The sequence below is a fragment of the Zychaea mexicana genome, assembly GCF_025766255.1.
Source record: "Zychaea mexicana strain RSA 1403 chromosome Unknown BDB00scaffold_50, whole genome shotgun sequence".
In the NCBI taxonomy this organism is placed as follows: Eukaryota; Fungi; Mucoromycota; class Mucoromycetes; order Mucorales; family Lichtheimiaceae; genus Zychaea; species Zychaea mexicana.
The window spans coordinates 94221-112686 of record NW_026516713.1 but is presented as its reverse complement, the minus strand read 5'-3'; the positions used below and the strand labels follow the sequence as shown (position 1 = coordinate 112686).

The 18466-nt window shown below is 42.5% G+C and overlaps 5 protein-coding genes across 5 annotated transcripts; 4 read left to right on the top strand and 1 right to left on the bottom strand.

Moving 5' to 3' along the window:
- Nucleotides 1-1002: 1002 nt before the first annotated feature.
- BDB00DRAFT_829464 (half-sized ABC transporter) lies at nucleotides 1003-5734 on the top strand. The gene is made up of 14 exons (XM_053123950.1): nucleotides 1003-1401; nucleotides 1532-1624; nucleotides 1708-1818; nucleotides 1944-2030; nucleotides 2100-2159; nucleotides 2245-2343; nucleotides 2458-2535; nucleotides 2680-2786; nucleotides 2869-4196; nucleotides 4270-4448; nucleotides 4540-4739; nucleotides 4825-5080; nucleotides 5165-5292; nucleotides 5389-5734. The coding sequence occupies exons 1-14, from the start codon at nucleotides 1143-1145 to the stop codon at nucleotides 5530-5532; spliced, it is 3129 nt and encodes a 1042-aa protein (XP_052978435.1). The 5' UTR covers nucleotides 1003-1142; the 3' UTR covers nucleotides 5533-5734.
- Nucleotides 5735-7885: 2151 nt separating this feature from the next.
- Nucleotides 7886-10708, top strand: BDB00DRAFT_765932 (uncharacterized protein; the record flags this gene model as incomplete). Its single annotated transcript, XM_053119554.1, has 12 exons — nucleotides 7886-8095; nucleotides 8194-8267; nucleotides 8418-8421; nucleotides 8562-8641; nucleotides 8724-8747; nucleotides 8992-9074; nucleotides 9199-9289; nucleotides 9375-9448; nucleotides 9526-9693; nucleotides 9868-10013; nucleotides 10115-10421; nucleotides 10509-10708. The coding sequence occupies 12 exons, from the start codon at nucleotides 7886-7888 to the stop codon at nucleotides 10706-10708; spliced, it is 1461 nt and encodes a 486-aa protein (XP_052978434.1).
- A 552-nt stretch (nucleotides 10709-11260) lies between these two features.
- On the bottom strand, nucleotides 11261-12327 carry BDB00DRAFT_788955 (uncharacterized protein; the record flags this gene model as incomplete). The annotated part of the gene is made up of 4 exons (XM_053120842.1): nucleotides 11261-11306; nucleotides 11371-11689; nucleotides 11797-11948; nucleotides 12044-12327. The coding sequence occupies 4 exons, from the start codon at nucleotides 12325-12327 to the stop codon at nucleotides 11261-11263; spliced, it is 801 nt and encodes a 266-aa protein (XP_052978433.1).
- A 2006-nt stretch (nucleotides 12328-14333) lies between these two features.
- On the top strand, nucleotides 14334-15463 carry BDB00DRAFT_939807 (uncharacterized protein). Its single transcript, XM_053129329.1, has 2 exons — nucleotides 14334-14502; nucleotides 14608-15463. The coding sequence occupies exons 1-2, from the start codon at nucleotides 14418-14420 to the stop codon at nucleotides 15165-15167; spliced, it is 645 nt and encodes a 214-aa protein (XP_052978432.1). The 5' UTR covers nucleotides 14334-14417; the 3' UTR covers nucleotides 15168-15463.
- A 2516-nt stretch (nucleotides 15464-17979) lies between these two features.
- Nucleotides 17980-18256, top strand: BDB00DRAFT_829443 (uncharacterized protein; the record flags this gene model as incomplete). Its single annotated transcript, XM_053123949.1, has 1 exon — nucleotides 17980-18256. A coding segment is annotated over exon 1 (176 nt), but the record flags the coding sequence as incomplete, so codon positions are not given.
- Nucleotides 18257-18466: the final 210 nt, after the last annotated feature.

Below are 18466 nucleotides of genomic sequence, written 5' to 3'. Positions count from 1 at the left end.
ATGATGATGACGAAGCCGGTGCTCGTCGTTTGCGTGTAGGTTTCGCTGCTGCTACTGCTGCCATGTTAATCTTGCTATTGTTGTTATTGTTATTACTACTACTACTACTGCTGCTGCTGCTGCTGCTGCTGCTGCTACCCGTGCCGTTGACGGCCTGCACTGCGGCGGTTTTGGCGATGCGCGATGGCTGTTGACGACTCGCAGAAGCAGTGTATGAATTGCTGCGACGTTGGCGTAGCAACCGCGGTTGATCTTGATCATGCTTGGATTCAGGTGTAGTTGATTGAACCTATTGGAAGCCATCATCATCATCAATATCATCATCATCAGCAACAACAACAACAACAACAACAACAACAACAACAACAATCACATCCGCCTTGATATATACAAAGGAGCTAAAAAGAGAGAGATGTTTCTCGGATAGAAAACGAGGAGCATCCAATGAAGACGTTACCATGGCTATCCAGTTAAACGTCTGAAATGAATGGGATGTGTGCTAGGGTCTCTTCTGGCCAAACGGAAATAGCAGCAACAAAATCCGATGGAATAAAAATTTAAAAGAAGAGGGTTCAAAGAGAAAGGGGAGGGGGGGGAGGAGACGAGAGAGGAAAGAGAAGAAAGACAGAAGCCCAACCACGAAAAAAATCCTCATTTGCAAGTCAGCAAAAAATAAAAAAAACGAATTTTTGCACTGCCACCATAACCGATCCCTTTCTCAAATCCACTGTGAGTCTTTTGATCAGATACCATCCTTGCCAATACTGTTACTCCAGAGCAGAAGAGGACATGCTTTTGTCGTTGGCTTTTCTCCGTCGACATACCCACTGGCGTGCTAGGTCATCTTTGCGTATTCCGTCTGTTAGGCCACGTATTGGGGGGAGTAGTTCATCTATCCGAGCATGTTGCCTATGAAACCGCCATTGTTTTTAGCGGAACCCTAATCTGGAAGTCGGCTCGATATTGCTTGCGTCATGGAAGCAGCAGAACTCTCATGCGCCCAACTGCTGGTGTAGCAGGACTGCAAGCAAGACATCTCTCGTTCTTTTTTTACCCGACGCTTCATTCAACTTTTTTCCTCTTTTTTTTTTTAACCAATTCTTCTTTTGTCGCGACCAATTCGTTGCTTTCTCTCTCTCAGAATGCGGCGTCATTCGCTCGGCTTGCTATTGTTAGCCTTTTTGTACGCTGTGCACGCGCAAAACTATTCCCTAGGCTATACACCGCTAACGACAAGCTTATCGCCCCTTGGCGGTGGCGACAACGACTGTCCGGAATGTCCACAGTGTTTCAACTGTTTGCTTCCTGGTTTCGAGTGTCTGCATTTTGCCAATTGTAGCGAGTATAATGGCAAATGCAACTGTCCACCTGGTTTCGGCGGCGACGACTGTAAACAGCCATGTATGTTACCGTTTTGCTTTTCCTTTTCCCTACGAGCTTTGATATACGTGGCTCTCTCATCCACATGTATCTACGGGTATGCTGTATTTCCATGGAAACTAACTTTTGGTTTTTGTTGCCATAATAACAGTATGTGGTGCATTGGCCGATGGACGTAATAGAAATCCTAGAGAGAATGATCACTGTGATTGTCCAGAAGGATGGGAGGGTATCAATTGTAACGGTATGTCTTCGGTATGGAAAAGAAAGGGTCACAGAGATGCATAATACTTGAAGTCTGAATTTGTTGCAATTGCTGCGTTATAGTATGCACCATGGATTCTGTATGCGATCCTCTGGTTCCCACAGGTCAGAATGGTACTTGTTACAGAGGCGGTCTGACAGTTTTCGAAAATCATCAAATGTGCAACGTTACAAGTAAGGCCATCGACTCCCCTCAAACGCCATACTCCTCGAGTGTTTTATCTTTTTACTATAACAACGTGTACTCATCCACACACGCAAAACTAAATGGCCCGATCATCATCACCACGTTATTTTAGATCGTAAGATCCTCGAACAGTTGAAAGATCAAGTACCACAGGTCACTTTCTCTTGTAATCAGCATGAGGACTCGTGTGACTTTCAATGTAGGTAGTTACATCCATAGCAGAATAGAACAAATGGCACATATACTAATCTTGATTTATAAACTTAAGTCTGGGTCGACGAAATCGAGTCATTTTATTGCCATTTGGATGACTGTCAGTTTGATCAAGGTAAGATATCGGATGAAAGACAAGAAATTCTCCTAGTAGATCCGCCTTTTAATCAAGAATTCGAGGGGTTCATTGGGAATCATAGAGAATACCTATGAGAGAAACATGACCAACTACAGGTGTAACAATATCGATTGTCGATGCATCAAGGATGAAATGTTGTGCGGCAAGGGTGGCAGTATTGGTACGTTACTTTTATTAGCCGCTACATGATTGTGGTCTACTACATGTAAATGTATGTACATGATACTCACATTTGTTACGCGCGCACTCTCTTTTTGGGTATTCTTGATATTAGACCTTACCGATTTGCTCAAGGATGAAATTCAAGGTCCAGCTACATTTAAATGCGTTGGTCCCGATTGCTCATTTTCTGGTAATGCTTGGATCCAGGGGGGTTGGTTATGTGAGGAGGGATAGATGGGTGGTGATTAAGTAATTAGTTGCATGACTTTGTGGCACACACTCCACCCATTCATCCTCTTACCAATGTTGTATATGTTACCCATGTGATATATAGAACCGGCCATGGATGATCTCATTTCTGCTATTTTCGGCGATGATTCGATTTTCCTTTCGTGTAGTTCGGGAGAGTGCTTGCATTATACCATGGTTCCGGGCTTCAAGGTAAATATCTACTACTTTCTGCTTGCAGAAAAAAAGATATAGTAGCACTGACTACATAGTATATTTATTGAATGATGTAAAGCGACCCGAGCGGCCCATAAATTGGGTAATGATCATCAGTGGTATGGCCGGTGTTGCTGTTTTCCTGATTATTGTTGCTGCACTCGTGACCTACCTCGCCAAGAAACCCAGCGGTGCAGGCCAGTATATCCAACTCGCCGATGATGAAGCTGGCAAGTTGATGGCGGAGCATACGCCAACGAGTCTTATTTTTGACAGCATCTCATACAAGGTGGGCAAACTGCCTATTCTAAAGAGCATCACGGGCATGGTCCGACCTGGCGAAGTGCTTGCTATTATGGGACCTTCAGGATCGGGCAAAACGACCCTACTGGATATTCTTGCCAACCGCACCAAAACAGGACAAGTGTCTGGCGATGTCTATGTCAATGGCCATTCGCTTGCTGCTGCAGAATACAAAAAATTGATTGGTTACGTCGACCAAGAAGATACAATGATCCCGACGCTGACTGTCTACGAAACGATCTTGTACTCGGCTCTACTCCGCTTACCTCGATCGATGAGCACTGCCGCCAAGAAATTCCGGGTGATGGAGGTTATGCAAGAGCTGGGAATCGATAGCATCAAGGAGTCAAAGATTGGACAAGCAGATGATCGATCCATCAGTGGCGGTGAGCGTCGTCGTGTTGCTATTGCGTGTGAGCTCGTCACTTCACCGTCGATTTTGTTCTTGGATGAACCAACGAGTGGTTTGGATGCATACAATGCTTACAACGTGGTCGAGTCTCTGGTGACGCTCGCAAGGGATTACAACCGCACAATCGTGTTCACTATTCACCAACCGCGATCCAACATTGTTACCTTGTTTGATCAACTTATCGTGCTTGCCAAGGGCAACACCGTATACTCAGGACCTCAACTTCGTGTGCAGTCATATTTTAAGAGCGTCGGCTACCCTTGTCCTCCTGGCTTCAACATTGCTGATTATCTGATTGATTTAACAATGCAAACGGTAGAACCACAACAACAGCTGGCCGAAAGAGACGAACTGGATGATATCAATCAGCCACCATCACCGTTATTACGACAGAATCAACCATCCCACTCACTACTGGGCTCTAACAGCGGATACAATGATGATCTTGAAAACACGAGCGAACAATGGGCTTCTGAATTAGGTGCCCGACAAGAACGACTGCGAAGAGAGCGTATAAGGAAGAAGCGAGAGCAACTGACTGCTCCAGATGTCGTTGTCGATGGCAATGGGGACAGCTCGTCCACCAACTCAGATACTGTCAATCCTCATTTGAAACGATTGATTGAAGCTTACGATAAGAGTGTTGTGGCGGTCGCCGTGCGTGATGATGTAGAGCGCATACTTGCGGCAGCGTAAGTTCGAGAGCGATATCTCCCAACTTCCTTCATACAAAAGAGCTAACTTTGCATATATGTATTACAACAGTCAAGGCACCCCAGAAGCCATAGACGAAGGTTCAGCACCACCTATTAAACCTGTCAATACGTATGAGCGGCCTGGATGGATCGCCCAATTCCGGATCTTGGCAGACAGAACGTTCAAGAACTTGTATCGCAACCCGATGCTCATGTTCGCTCATTATACCATTGCTGTTGTTCTAGCATGTACGTTTCAGCCCACTACTTTTTGTACTTTCCTCTGACCATTTTGTTTTCTGCTACCTCAAAACGCGATTAACCCTTTGGAGTAATGTAGTAATCTGCGGAGGACTCTTTTACCAAGTCTCAAACACTATTGCCGGTTTCCAGAATCGTATGGGTCTATTTTTCTTTTATGAAGCCCTGTTAGGCTTCATGTGCCTTACGTCACTCCAAGTATTCTCAAATGAGCGTATATTGTTTGTACGGGAGCGTGCAAATGGATATTATTCTCCAGGAGTTTACTTTTTGTCAAAGGTAAGAAACCGAGATATATATATACTCAGGACTTGCGATGTGTTTGAGCACTGTTTATGACTGACGCTGTTGCTATCATCAATAGGTGCTGTTTGACATTATCCCATTACGTGTGGTTCCACCATTGATGATGGGCTTAATATCGTACTATATGGTTGGACTTGTTGAAGGCGTACCTGAATTCTTCAAGTTCTTGCTTGTCATTGTACTTTTCAACCTCACTGCAGCTGCACTTTGTTTAGCTATCGGTGTGGTATTCAAGAACTTATCTATGGCAAATTTGATCTCGTGTATGATGATGTTGTTCTCTATGCTTTTTGCTGGTCTTTTGTTAAACAAAGGTAAGAATTCTTATTGAGACATATAGAGAAAGGAAGACAGAGAGCTAACATCAGGTTACTACTAAATTAACCATAACGACAAAGACTCTATATCCCCTTACTTTGGCTGGCTCAAGCACCTGTCATTCTTCAATTACGCGCTCGAAGCATTACTTGTCAACGAAATGCTATACTTGCAGCTGGTGGAGGAACGATTTGGATTAAATATAGATGTAAGCCTTTTCTCAACTTTGTGACACTTGTTACATTGTATCGCTCTCAGAAGGCTAAGGTGTACATAACAAAACAAAACAAAAACCCAATTTTAGGTACCTGGTGCGACGATTCTGTCAACATTCGGATTTAATGCAAAGAACTACTGGCCAGATGTCATCAAGATGGGCATCATGTTCTTAAGCTTTATTCTGTTCGCTCTCCTCTGGCTCATTTTCTTTGTCAAAGAAAAGAGATAGCCAAAAAGAGAGAGTTTCCCCATCCTTTTTCTTTCCCTGTCTACTAAATATTTGGGTATGGACAAATATTCTGGATATTTGTTTGTGCGTGGTTTATGTGATTGTGTGTATATCTGGGCATATAATAGATCATCAACAGTATGGTTTTTTTAATACATTTTATGCTTCAGTAATGACTCAATTGCTCGGTATAGAAATAGAGGCATTGACAGAATTACAATATCATTCATGACGCGTTTGATATATATAGCATCGTGGGTTGGTATGTAAGCCAGCTGTCTTCCTCGGATTGCATAGAAATATATGTAAAAAGATCACTCGCAGAATCTATTTCTGGACGCATCTCCTAGTTGGTCTCTCACGATGTTTGTATCAGGTAAATAGAAGAGATAAGACGAGACATGATTGATCACATGAACATGGTGTGTCCAAATATACATCCGTGTGAAGAATGCGGGCAACAACAAACATTAGTGAGAACACGGCCCGTTTTATAATAGGGCACAGGGCTTAAAGGTACAGTATATCCTTCTTTAGAAGTCAAGTTGTGTGACGAAATCCTAACGTAAGAAAGGGAGTTCCTGAAATAAAGCGCATATACTTTATAGGTGTATACAAGAACGAAAGCTTTAAGAACTTCGATGATGGTGTATTGACACGTATGAACTGGAAATCACGAGAAGAAATAAGTGCTAATCATCAACGGTAAAAAAAGATACCAAATGTACTAACGACGGGCTTCTCGCCAGATTATGTTGCTTCAATTTCCTCCACAGTCAAAGCTCTACATAACGAATCATCTTGTTATTAAATTGTGTGAACTCGATTATTACCTGTTGTTTGTCCACAGAATGCGTCTTGGAAAAGGGTAAGAAATTGGTGGCAGAATACCCATGCATGCAAAATTGCATATGCAGACAGTGTTCTCGAAACATTGAACTTTATATCGATTTACACATTGTGAATGATAGTTTTATTTCTGGATGTATGTAAATTGAAGATCTGTATATACAAATACTAATGCATCCCGTTGGTTTGCGAGAAGAATAATTTCCTTTTTGAATCGAGTGCCTGTAAACGCTCTTTAAGCAAGTCAACATAAAGAAAAGAAAACTTTATCCAATCGAGCTATTGATTGTTTAAGGGCTATACAATGGAGAATGAGAGCGACTGATGCGCTAATAACAATCATGTGAAGAAAAACAATCGGTTCTAATACATTGTTATGACAAAACTGACCGTAGACCCCTTACACTTGTTTCCAGCGAGTGCTGCTCAACGGATTGGCCTATATGACTGAGCAGATGTACTTTCATCCATCAGTAAACCAGAAGTAGAACGGGTGTTACATAGAGTAAGCATGTCCATTATAAGGCCAACTGGCAGTTCAAATGTGTTACCTCTTGAAAATAATCTTCTGTATAGACTAAGTCCATCGTCTTTAACTTAGTTGCTTGTGTACTGACCGAAACAAATGTCTCTTTTCTACTTTATGTCGACAGAACAAAGAAAGAAGCTACATAATCGATTGAATTGATTGAGGTAGGAGGAGGGTCGGACAGCCGGCTTAACTACCACGGTTCATAAATGTGTGTAATTAACCATGCAATTTATTACTAGAGAGAAACAAGGTTTGCGTTTCAGTTGTTTCACAGAGCCCTCCTAGCACCATACCGCTTTTGATAAATATTGACTATTGCTGAAATGTTCCACAATCAAAGTGAAAAAGACATGCTCAAACACTTGATTAGGAAGATGCGACGAATCAAATAGACGCAGTAAGCATGTAGTTGTGGGCAACTGGATTGACCCTCATTCACTTTACTATCTGTACGACGATGTGTAGAGACTCAGAGATTGTATACAAGCCAACAAATAATAAAATACACATAGAATGGGCTGATTGTCCATTTGCCCAAGAAACATCAGTCGGGCTGCTGCACCCGACAAATGCACTGCTTCCTTCAAAACTTTTGCCCGTAAAAAGTCAGTTTTCAGTGTCAGCAGCAAAACAACAACAACAACAACAGTAATCAACAATCGGCAGTAATGGGATGCTAAGAGACTTAAACAAAAAAAAGATGCGCGCTGGTAAGTTCGAGTGGGACAAAGTAAGCCTAAAGTTTAAAAATAAAGAGGTTGAAGACTTATATGGCCCAGGGGGGCAAAAATAGCGAATAAAATTTCCTTTTTCGGGAGAAAATAAAGGATATGAACAGACGAGTGAGCCTCTATTTCTTTTTTCTTTCACGGGCGACGACCTCCTCTTCCTCTTCCTCTTTTCTTCTTCTCAATTTTTATTTCGGCGCTCTCTCCCATTCTTTTACGATTCATTCAAACCTTATAAGTCATCATGAAAATCAGCACAGCCATCCTTAGCAGCTTGGTTGCCCTGGCAGTGACCCCATCGTCATGGGTACTTGCCCAAGATGGCACACCCAATATCCCAACCACCAGCACAGCCAGCACCTACTCTTGCGATTCCAATACATGCAAACTTCCTAGCTGCTTGTGTGCCTCTCAATCTCCACCTAATGGATTGAAGCCTGCTGATGTGCCTCAGGTTAGTACGCGAGGGAGAGAGAGAGAAAAAGCAGTAGCATTTAAGGAGAAGAGCAACAGTTTTCTCACTCAAACTTTCTGTATCCATTGCACGTACAGTTTGTTACCATCACATTCGATGACTCCATCCAGGCAAAACTTGTCGATACGGCACATGCACTTCTCAACGTTCGGTAAGACGACTATCCTCACCAGCAGCAACGATCTGGACTTCTTGCGTCCTCACATTATGTGCATTCTTTTTTGCAATGGATTGACTCACTCCTTTTCTCAAACCTCCTTACTTGCTGGATGACAGCAACCCTAACGGATGTCCCGCAAAGGCAAGTGCCGGGGAAAGAGCACAGCGATTTTTGCTTTTGTGTTACGTGAGACGTGTTTTATCTAAATGAGCTTGTGTGCTTTTGCCCTTTCCTTTTTCTATTACCGCTCTTGATTGGTGTAAAACCTCTTATTTAATACTGTAGGGCTCATGGTATGTTTCGATGGAGTATACTGATTTCTCGCTTGTCCAGCAATGGTACGCGAACGGACACGAAGTAGCAGAGTAAGTCTAATGAGATTGTTTTCTGACAGACATACAAAACCCGTATACGGCGGACTTACCGGGATTTTGCCATTTTCTATAGTCATACGTTCTCTCATGTCGGCATGTTTCCTTTCAGATATTTCTAAAGATGATGATTAACCGATCGTGCAAACAAGGAACAAAGGCTAACTTTCTATAATTATAATTGCTACTGTATCTTCCATATCTCAATAGGCACTCCATCTGCTCAGTAAGTATCTCCAAATATACAGACATACGCAGCAGCATCTTGCATACATATAATGCAATGCATTTAGCCACTTGTTCTTATGTTATCTCACGCATCAAACACGCTGAACTGTAAATAGAGAAATTCAAGCAGCTCGTGCCATGTTGAACCAATACGCTGGTGTTCCTCTCGGAAAGATTCAAGGTTTCCGCGCCCCGTTCTGTACGTTATCACCTCTATAACCAACACTATCATTGGCATCTAGTCACTATTGCTGGCAAGAAGAAAGATAAAGTCGACAAAAACTTTGTGTGCTTACTCGCTTTTGCGAACCTTGCCTCAATAGTGAATTATACGGCGGATACGCTCACTGAAATCTCCAAGCAAGGTTTCTTGTATGATTCATCAGCAACGGCTGTAACTGATGACTGCTACTGGTAAGTGTGGTGTTAATCTGTGTTTTCAAAATGTACTATATTTGGTGAATAGAAATTTTGACCATTTAAATATTATAATGTATAGGCCATATACCCTTGATAACGGCATGGCGAACGATTGCTGGACTGGTGTCTGCTCGGCCGGTGTAAAACTTCCAGGTTGGATTATGGTTCTGGACGACATCAACTTTTAGTGAGTCTATTTTACTAACCTAGCTTTGCATACTATTGACTAGGTGTTTGGGAGATCCCTATGTATGCTGTACTTGACAACGCCAACACACCCCAATTGATGGATGTCTACCTTGCTGGATCCAGCGCCGATGTTGCCACCTGGACTTCAACTAACTTCGAAAGACACTACAACGGAAACCGCCAGCCATTCGGCATCTATGTCCACCCGAGTAAGTTCTTTTTCTTACATACCTTCTTCCTCTTTACCTCATTGTCCTTCTTCTACTCTTTCTCAATGCCTCTCCCACCAACACCCCTTAAACCCCGCTTACCCCCTCCTTCTATATACACTCGTTCTCCTCTTCCAATGTTGTCTGATTTTCTTTTACCGCCCTATGAAATAGCTCATCTCACGACGTTCCCTGGTGTGCCACAGACACCTGGCTCTGAAGATCCAGAAGTGATGAAGAAGGCTGTTGTCGATGCTATCCAGTCTATCACATCCAAGCCGGATGTATGGGTCGTCTCCAATGCTCAATTATTAGAATGGGTATGTATTCTACTGATATACCTGCTATGGTTGTATATATATAAAAAGAAAGAGAAATCAGTTAACTAACATGGCTCTCCTTGAATCTTTGGATCCTGTAGATGAAGAACCCGGTCCCTGCCAGCCAACTTGCAGAGCAGAGCTACATGAAGTGCGATCTCCCCAACACCGGCAAGGAGATCTGTAATGGTCTTCAGAACATCACTGTCGCCGGAGTCACTGGTGTTGTATCATCCGCTTTGACTAATAACTGTAACTTTAATACTACCAATTGGGGCACTTGCTTTAACTGCCCAAGCACTGTCCCATCTTTGGATAATCCCACACCTCCTGCCGCTGTTCAATCGACCGATCCATCTTACCGCCATCCTGTTCCTGATAACTGTGATAGTATTTGGTGGGATCCTGGTAAGATTATATAAATTCATCAATCTGACAGAGTTGATTACATATGTGAATAGACCTCTATAACCTAAGATATTTTTTACAAAACAGTTGCCGGCCAATGTTTGTGCACTCAAGATAGCTGTGCTTATAAGGATACTGCCGTACCTGTCAACAATACCAAGGACGGTGGAAGCAGCGATAGCAACGGCAGCAATGATGGTGGCAGCGCAGCGGTCGCCGTCTCTCCGATGGTATCCTTAGCAGTTATCGGCAGTGCTGTTGCCGGTGCTCTTTCTCTCCACCTTTAGATTTTTTTTAATTGCTCTATTTCCCTTTAACCTTTCCCGCTTAACTTGTTTTTCTTTCCGTAAAATACTATTGTAAAAGTAAGCTGCCAGCAGTAGCTTGATAACAAACAAACACACTCCACTTTATGTTGAATGACAACTCGAGTCATACTTATCTATCCTTTCTTCCAAATTCCCTTTAAACTTTAATCAACAACAATGCTGTCCAGTCTTTCCATCACCCCATCATAAAAAAAACTCGTCATACACTGATAAAGTGCACCTTTCTTGGCCTCATCGGTTAACGCGAAAAAATGAAATGTTGCTGCTGTATATATCCGCTCGCTAAACCGACCTTGATTCCAGCAGAATTGGATCGCTTTAGCGTAATATCGTCGGCTCAACATAATAAGACATGTGGTAGATGTCAAAATGTGTCGATTTTTTAAATAGATAAAAAAATTATTATCAAATGAGAGTGCGTGTTAGCTTGCATGTGTGTTGTTGCTGTTGAGTGCAGGAGGTGCTATGGCGTGTGAGGTTTCTGTGGTTGTGTATAATGTACAATTTCGTCTATAATGATCCGGTAACGGTAAGGATGTCGTTTGCTTCGATGATACTATTGACAAATATACACTTAGTCAGAATATAAAGCAGGTAGATAGAGAAGCAAAACCACTTACTCGACTACGTTAAATTCAACGGTGCCATCATCACCACCAACGGGTACACCGGTAGTCTTATTAACCCATTCGCCATACTGACTTGGTTTCCTTTCTTCCGTACTAGTTGCTGTAGGTCCTACTTCGTCATCATCATCATCTTCCTTGCTTTCATCTTCGTCATCGTTATCATCTTGTGCAGCGTGGTCTTCAGCTTCAATTTCGGACGCGCGCCATTCATATACATCAGTTGGTATGCTTTTGCTTGGGATCGACGCATTGAATGTGCCGTAAATCAGCAGACCAATATGATCTTGCGACTGTAAGTTAATGCGGCCCACTAAAAAACGGTTGAGAAATGTCAGTTTCTTGAACTGACAGTCTCCATGGATATACCACAACCGTGAAGTGCATGGTGCCAAAGCAATGCGTTGCTATGTATATTACCAAGTTTTGTGCCCTTTCGCGGTTTCCAAACCAAGAATTTGACGCGGACGAAAAAGTGACAGAACGGTGAGTCATACAGAATCTTTCCCTTGTCTGTCAAAAACTCAAGATTCGAATGTGCAAGAACGATGCCGTCTAATTGTGGAACAAATCTAGAGCGTGTAATAACCAGTTGTCAACAATGGTAAGTTTTTTTTGTTCATATATCATACTAATAGCTCCACAGAAATCAAGTAAGAGATCATACTTCATGAGGAATGCATTAAGCTGCTCAATAACGCCTTCCGTGGCATTTTCAGCCCATATGGGAGCCAAATGGAGGTATAGTTGGGTGACGATTTCCGAGAACGAGCTGTAGGTGTTGATGGTGGTGGTTTTGGCGACAACAACGGGGCTTGCTGATTTGGTTACGCTGGTGTTGTCAATGTTGCTGCTATGTTTATGGCTATGCTTGCTGGTCTTTTGCTTTTTCTTTTCTTTTCTATCCTTGTCTTGGGATTTGCTCTTGCGTTTCTTGTCTTCTTTGCCCATTTTCGATAGTAGTTGTAATATTTTACAAAAAAAAATATGCTTGCTTCTGGGAAAGAAGGTCCGAAATCCCGTTTTCGAGTATAAAAGTAGGACTTGCTTTTCCTCAACCTCCGTGGCTTGGATCGAAATCGACCAGTACTGAAGAACTTCCTGTAAACACCATATTGATGTAACAAGAAAATTATATTTGTTGAATAGCAATGCACCACTATAAGCTTGTTCCAAAACAAATAACAGGCATTCATATTCTATGTACTTACGTAGCTGTCTATCAAAAAAAGAAAAAATGAGGCTCTTTAAAGAAGCCCTGTGGATAGCCTTCTGCTGAAGTGGCGGTGATATGCATAAAAGCGGCAGATGCGTGTCACAGCGAAGCATGTAGCAACTATGTGCTGCAACACATTGTACTTGCTTCAACAAACAATTGCCATTGTCATCTAAGGACTTTAGTGCATAACCTGTCATTGTTAGATTAGAGCTCCTTGACCCCGCAAAAGTAGAAACTGTTCTGTATAAGATCGGCAGTCAGAAAAGTAGGGAAGAAGGTTGTTTCTCAAAGAGCATCCTAACCACTTCACCCACCCCTAAGTGATAACAAAACTTGTAGTCGAAAATCTCGTTGATCAGACAAAGAAATCCGAGGCATGACTTCATTTGCAGACGTTTCTGTCTTCAAGTACGTATATTTCAATCTAGGGGTATGTACTTTATGTGCACCTAATAATGGTGCACATATTATCATCATACATTACATATACAAAACTGGCTGTAACCCGTTTACAAAAAGCAGCCATCATCATCACCATCGTGTACGCATACAGGAGGGCGAGAACGAGGCAAATTGCTCTCTCCGAGCAATCAAGCTGATGATAAACTTGTCAACAGGCACTTGTACTCGTGCTTCAGCTCCCATCTTACAAGGGATTGCACAAACCTCGTCGTTGCTACTGTCTGTTTTCAAGTCAAAGCCATCTATTAATAACCGGAGATCGGTGCATAAAAAAAGAAAGATTATACGACACTTATGCCACAAGAGCGCCGTTTCAACATTTGTAGTACGGGAGGCCAATTTCCCGGTTCACCAAAACAAGTAGAACAGAACGTCAGGAAAGATGTTCGTAAGATACTCCAACGCGATCACTCTTTATCATTTTCTACAAAACAAGAACAAAATCGAGGAGACTCTGATCATTTCCACTCTTGGATAAAAAAGGCCATTGGAACTCCTTCCTCTCCTTTTTCTATATACACCTCGTCACTAACATTATGAGTACCACTTTTCACGATCACAAATACAATCGTTCCCGCTTATGTTTAAAAAAAGAAGCGCACGTTCATACAGGATTCCTGCTCCATGTGCCACAAGGCAAAGTGAATACATACCGCACCAGCCTATGCTATTGACCAGAAAGAGAGCGAGGCAATTGAGCGAGTGGGTGACTGGGCGAGCCCGCTCTTTCTGTCGGATTTTGTTGTCATAAAGGGGCAATTAAATAAAAGTGGCACAAATAGGTAAATTCGGCACACGAGGTCGCATCTCAAACAGGAATAATTTGCGGGAAGCGGGGAAAAGCTAGTACCATTTCGGAATGCAAGTCGTGCAACGTTCAATGAGATGCAGTAGGTACATGCCACGGGGGGCAATTGCGGAAGGCTTATTTTGTTTGTGTACGCGTGCCTGAGAACAAAGGATATGGATTTCGTAGCAAAAGGCATAGTGCTTCTCGTCGTGCTGTGCATGATATTTGACGCATAAGCAGGTACATCAAGCTGACTGCATGGGTGTGTATGTCAGAAACTACATATCCTGGGCTGAATTTCTTATTGCGAGAGGAAGTCTGTGAAATAAACCTGGTGTGTGCGAGTGGTTTTGTGCCATTACGTCTAATTTATTGCGCATCATGTTTAATTACCTAAAAGGAAATTACAGCTAAACCTTGTTGCAGGGAGTCAAAGAGTATAAAAGTCCCTGCTTTCAAGACTCGCTTCAGCTACATCCTTCTCAACAACAACAACAACAACAACAGCCCTCCTCCTCACAGTCCACTCATTTCAAGACAAATACCCATTCCTTTCCCTGTATATTCACAATGAAGTTCTCCATCATCTCTGCTGCTACCCTTGCCATTGCCGGCCTTGCCTCCGCCGCCTCCATCCCTTGTGAGAAGTTTGTCCGTAAGTGCTAGAATTGACCGTTTCCGGTCTACAGTTGCTATTTTCGCGCATACACATATCAGAAACAGAAGCTAACGATATCCTATCTATGTTTCTTCTATACAGCCACCGAGGGTCTTACCTGCCAGGCTCTTGCCGCCAAGTACAACGTCAAGGTTGACATGCTCGCCAGCACTAACGGTCTTTCCGGCGACTGCGATTCCGCTTTGAAGAACACTTCCACAGTCTGTATCCAGAGCCACCACACCCACACCAAGCGCTGCCTTGCTGAGAAGAAGGCCGCCGAAGAAAAGGCTGCCCAGGAAAAGGCTGCCCAGGAAGCTGCTGCTGCTGAGGAAGCCGCTGCTGCCGAGGAGTCCTCTGATGACGAATCTTCTGAAGAACCCGCTGATGAGGAGACCACCTCCAGCTCCTCTGGCTCTGGCCCCTCTCCCCAGGCTGTCCCTGCCTCCGAAGCTGGTAGCTTGAGAATCGTTAACAAGGCCAACGAAAACTGTGCCTGGTACTATGTCATCACCTCCGCTGATACCGGCTGCGCTGACGTCGCTGCCAAGAACGGTATCACCACTGACGACCTCTACAGCTGGAACAAGAACCTCCACAGCGTCGGTGTCCACGAGTGCGACAACTTGGACGATGGCAAGGCTTACTGTGTTGGTCTCTAAGTGACACACATCTAATGTACTTTAACATCTTCACTTCATGCCGTTCGAATAAATTGTATCACATAAGCATCAACAATTTATCATTTTTGCATTTGAAAAGTTGACTTTGGGCAGTGTTATAGTGTGACGGTGGGAAGTGCTTTATGAATTGTAGCAGTAGTTATCTGTTGACGGTGTGTTTTCAACATACGATAGAAAAATAATCTAGTACGACCTTCATACAGTCTTTAAAATGTACATGTGCGTAAAACGGATCAATTGGAGACGATTGCTCTCTTGAATAAATTCCACTACTGTTACATCTCAAATGTATCTCGTCAAATCAAATACATGTACCAATTTTGTTTTTGCAATACTTTGCAGGAAAAACGGGAGAATACCGAATATCCAGGACCCGGGTAGTGTTGCACAACTTCAAGGTTATGTTGACAGATTAATTGCCTTGTTCCATCTGGCTAGATACGGTTCGGTTTCCAAAGGATCGACGATCGATAACGTCAAAGTAGGTGCTTACAAAAACGCTCAACGATCAGTTACCATTGTACGAGTTATGGCACTCAACACGAAAGCACAGCCCGATATATGCAATTGGTTCATATTTCTTAGCTCGCTTATGCTAACCACCCATTTTTATATGATATTGTGCGCGTAAAGTGCTCACATATTTTCTGTTCACAATGTATATTGACTATGATATATACTACTAGAGGCCTTAAGAAAATAACTTCATGTATAGCTACGATACCATGTACATTTCTATTACTATCACTCATCGTTCAACGAATATTTTATTCTATCAATTTCCAAATTAATTCTTATCTGATTGTCTCTTTCCCATGAAATCAATATACCTACAACTTCCCATACAGCAGGCGCCGAGCCAATAAGCGGTCTCAATGAGTGTATAAACAGGCGCCTTATTATGCTCAAAGACGTCAGTCGCTGATAAAGCAAGTCCTTGTTTCTTGATTGTCTCGCATGCTGTGAGAGGGAAGGTGTTGAGAGACCTACTGTAATGTGATCACACGTCAAAGACTCATGGTCGACAAGGAAGCGCTTTGCAGGTACCGCTATACTCGCACGGATAAACTGAAGGACCGGATGTGTCATAATCACCTCCTTACAACATAGCAATCGTTGCCATCGTTACGTTACCTCACATGCTGCTGCAGAACCCCCATGCGTAGCTCATATAGCTTTCTCTATGTATTTGTTATCAAAACACACCTCCCCTGGCTAGTAGTACCTCCACCTTCTTGTGCGCCCTCTGAGTGTAAACTTCATTTCACTTCTTGCACGATTAACCATCATCTCCTCGTTAGTGCATACTGATGAGTTGACAGCGAATTTGGCATTATCATAGTAGTCACTAGATCAACTTAGTACTTTGGTGCTTTTGTGTACCCATCGCTGTACCTCTATTAGAGGAATCTCCTATTCTATCTTTCTTCCCTGTGTATTTCGTTTGTCTACTTTTTACACTGTAAAGCGTCAATCAGTAGTATTGGTGCGTATTGTATCTGTTGTTTCGGCCCCAATTCTACCACTGACACAATAAAACAGACGGTTATTCTGAGACAATTATAGTATATACACATCAGTACTTTAAGCGTATGTGAGAGGCGTACGCATAGATTCGTTTCCAAACACTCTGTTTTTCCGCCTTACAATACAATAATGTGAATCTTGGTGTTGTCCCACTCGAACAGTCGTATGTGGTGTTGGCTATTCCTAAATTTCTGTTTTCACATTGGCTTTTGATACGGACACTCTCTTCTATTTTTGATCCTCATCAGGTTACACTCATCCTATAAATATATACTTGTGGGGGTTGTCCGCAAGGATGTTCACTTGTTATTGCTACTACAGATCAGTCGATATATCAACAGAAGAGAACCTTAAAGGGTACATGAAAAACATTCCTTAATGCTTTTCAAACTTTCTAGGATGTCTCTACACGGATGTGTTTATGCGCAGTAATTTCAATAAAGTATGAAAAGGCTCCTCAATAACAGTATACTTTAATATATATATATATATATATATTATATTAAATCTTCAACTTCTTTCAACCTACGTTTATCACCCTACTACTGTATCCCAACACTATGGAGCAATTGATTGAAACTACTTACACCGAATAAAATATGCACTGTTACAATACGTATACGTCAAGTCCTATTAACTACATACTGTATAAGCACTAGCTATGGTGTGCATGCATTTCGCTAGAATACCTTCGTTGCTAGTTTTTCAAAAGAGAATACAGAGCGCAAACACATTTTTAAATACATTGTGTGGTAAAACACATTATTACACTGTCCAAAGACATCATCAGATAAGATATTTGGTTAACATCAAAAGTATATACAGACAACTACCACAGCAACCAGCTAAGCATTGTAGCATAGACACAATTGTAAAGCACGGAAACACTATACTCGGATTATCCAGCTTATGTAAGCAGTAGCAGTACGATTGCCATTATATCATGAATGTGGAAGATCTTACACCTGTACAACGAGGGGCGGCTATAAGCCGATACTGTATGGACTGACGCAATATGATGCATAGGCGTATGTCGTTAGTGATCTCTTGATATCCTTTACGATAATTTAGAAAGAGAAGGTCTGCTTATGATGCACTTAGAATGGATGTCTTGTCACAAAAAAAAAAAGCACCTGGCAGTGGCAGGTGGAAACGAGCGGATGGGCGATGATAGCGGATAGTGTTATGCAAGCTAATCAATACTTATCATCAGCTGGTTCGGGCACCGTTTCACTGTGCCGATCCACGCCTGCCGGCTATCGCACATGCGATGAAGACTGCTGTCTTCGCACGTCGCTTTTGCTCCCAACCCAAAACCACTCTTCTATGCATCGCCATCGTTCAAGCGATCTGGTCAGCACATTGGTTTTTCATATTCGAAGGCCACCCTTTCATTCCGCAGGCAGTAGCTGCTCATGCCACTGCCATCTATCACCGCACATATAAATAGGTTTCTCTTTTCCGTCACTTCTCTGTTCCTCATTTTCTCATACATGTATTCACACCCAATAGTCCGTCACTCCTCTGGACACTCTGTTGGGAATAAGTTCTGCCTCCAGACCATAAAAAAATACTTATGATCAGAATGATTGGGCATGTACTAGTTTTGGTTAGCGCCAAGCTCAAGCCAGGGATCAAAGGGTCTCGGTACAGTGTCTACCGTCAATGTTGCTTATGTTGAATACGAGATTACTTTTGGATTTGTACCGCGTCGATATTGGGCCGGTGAACAATAGCTTCGGATGATAACG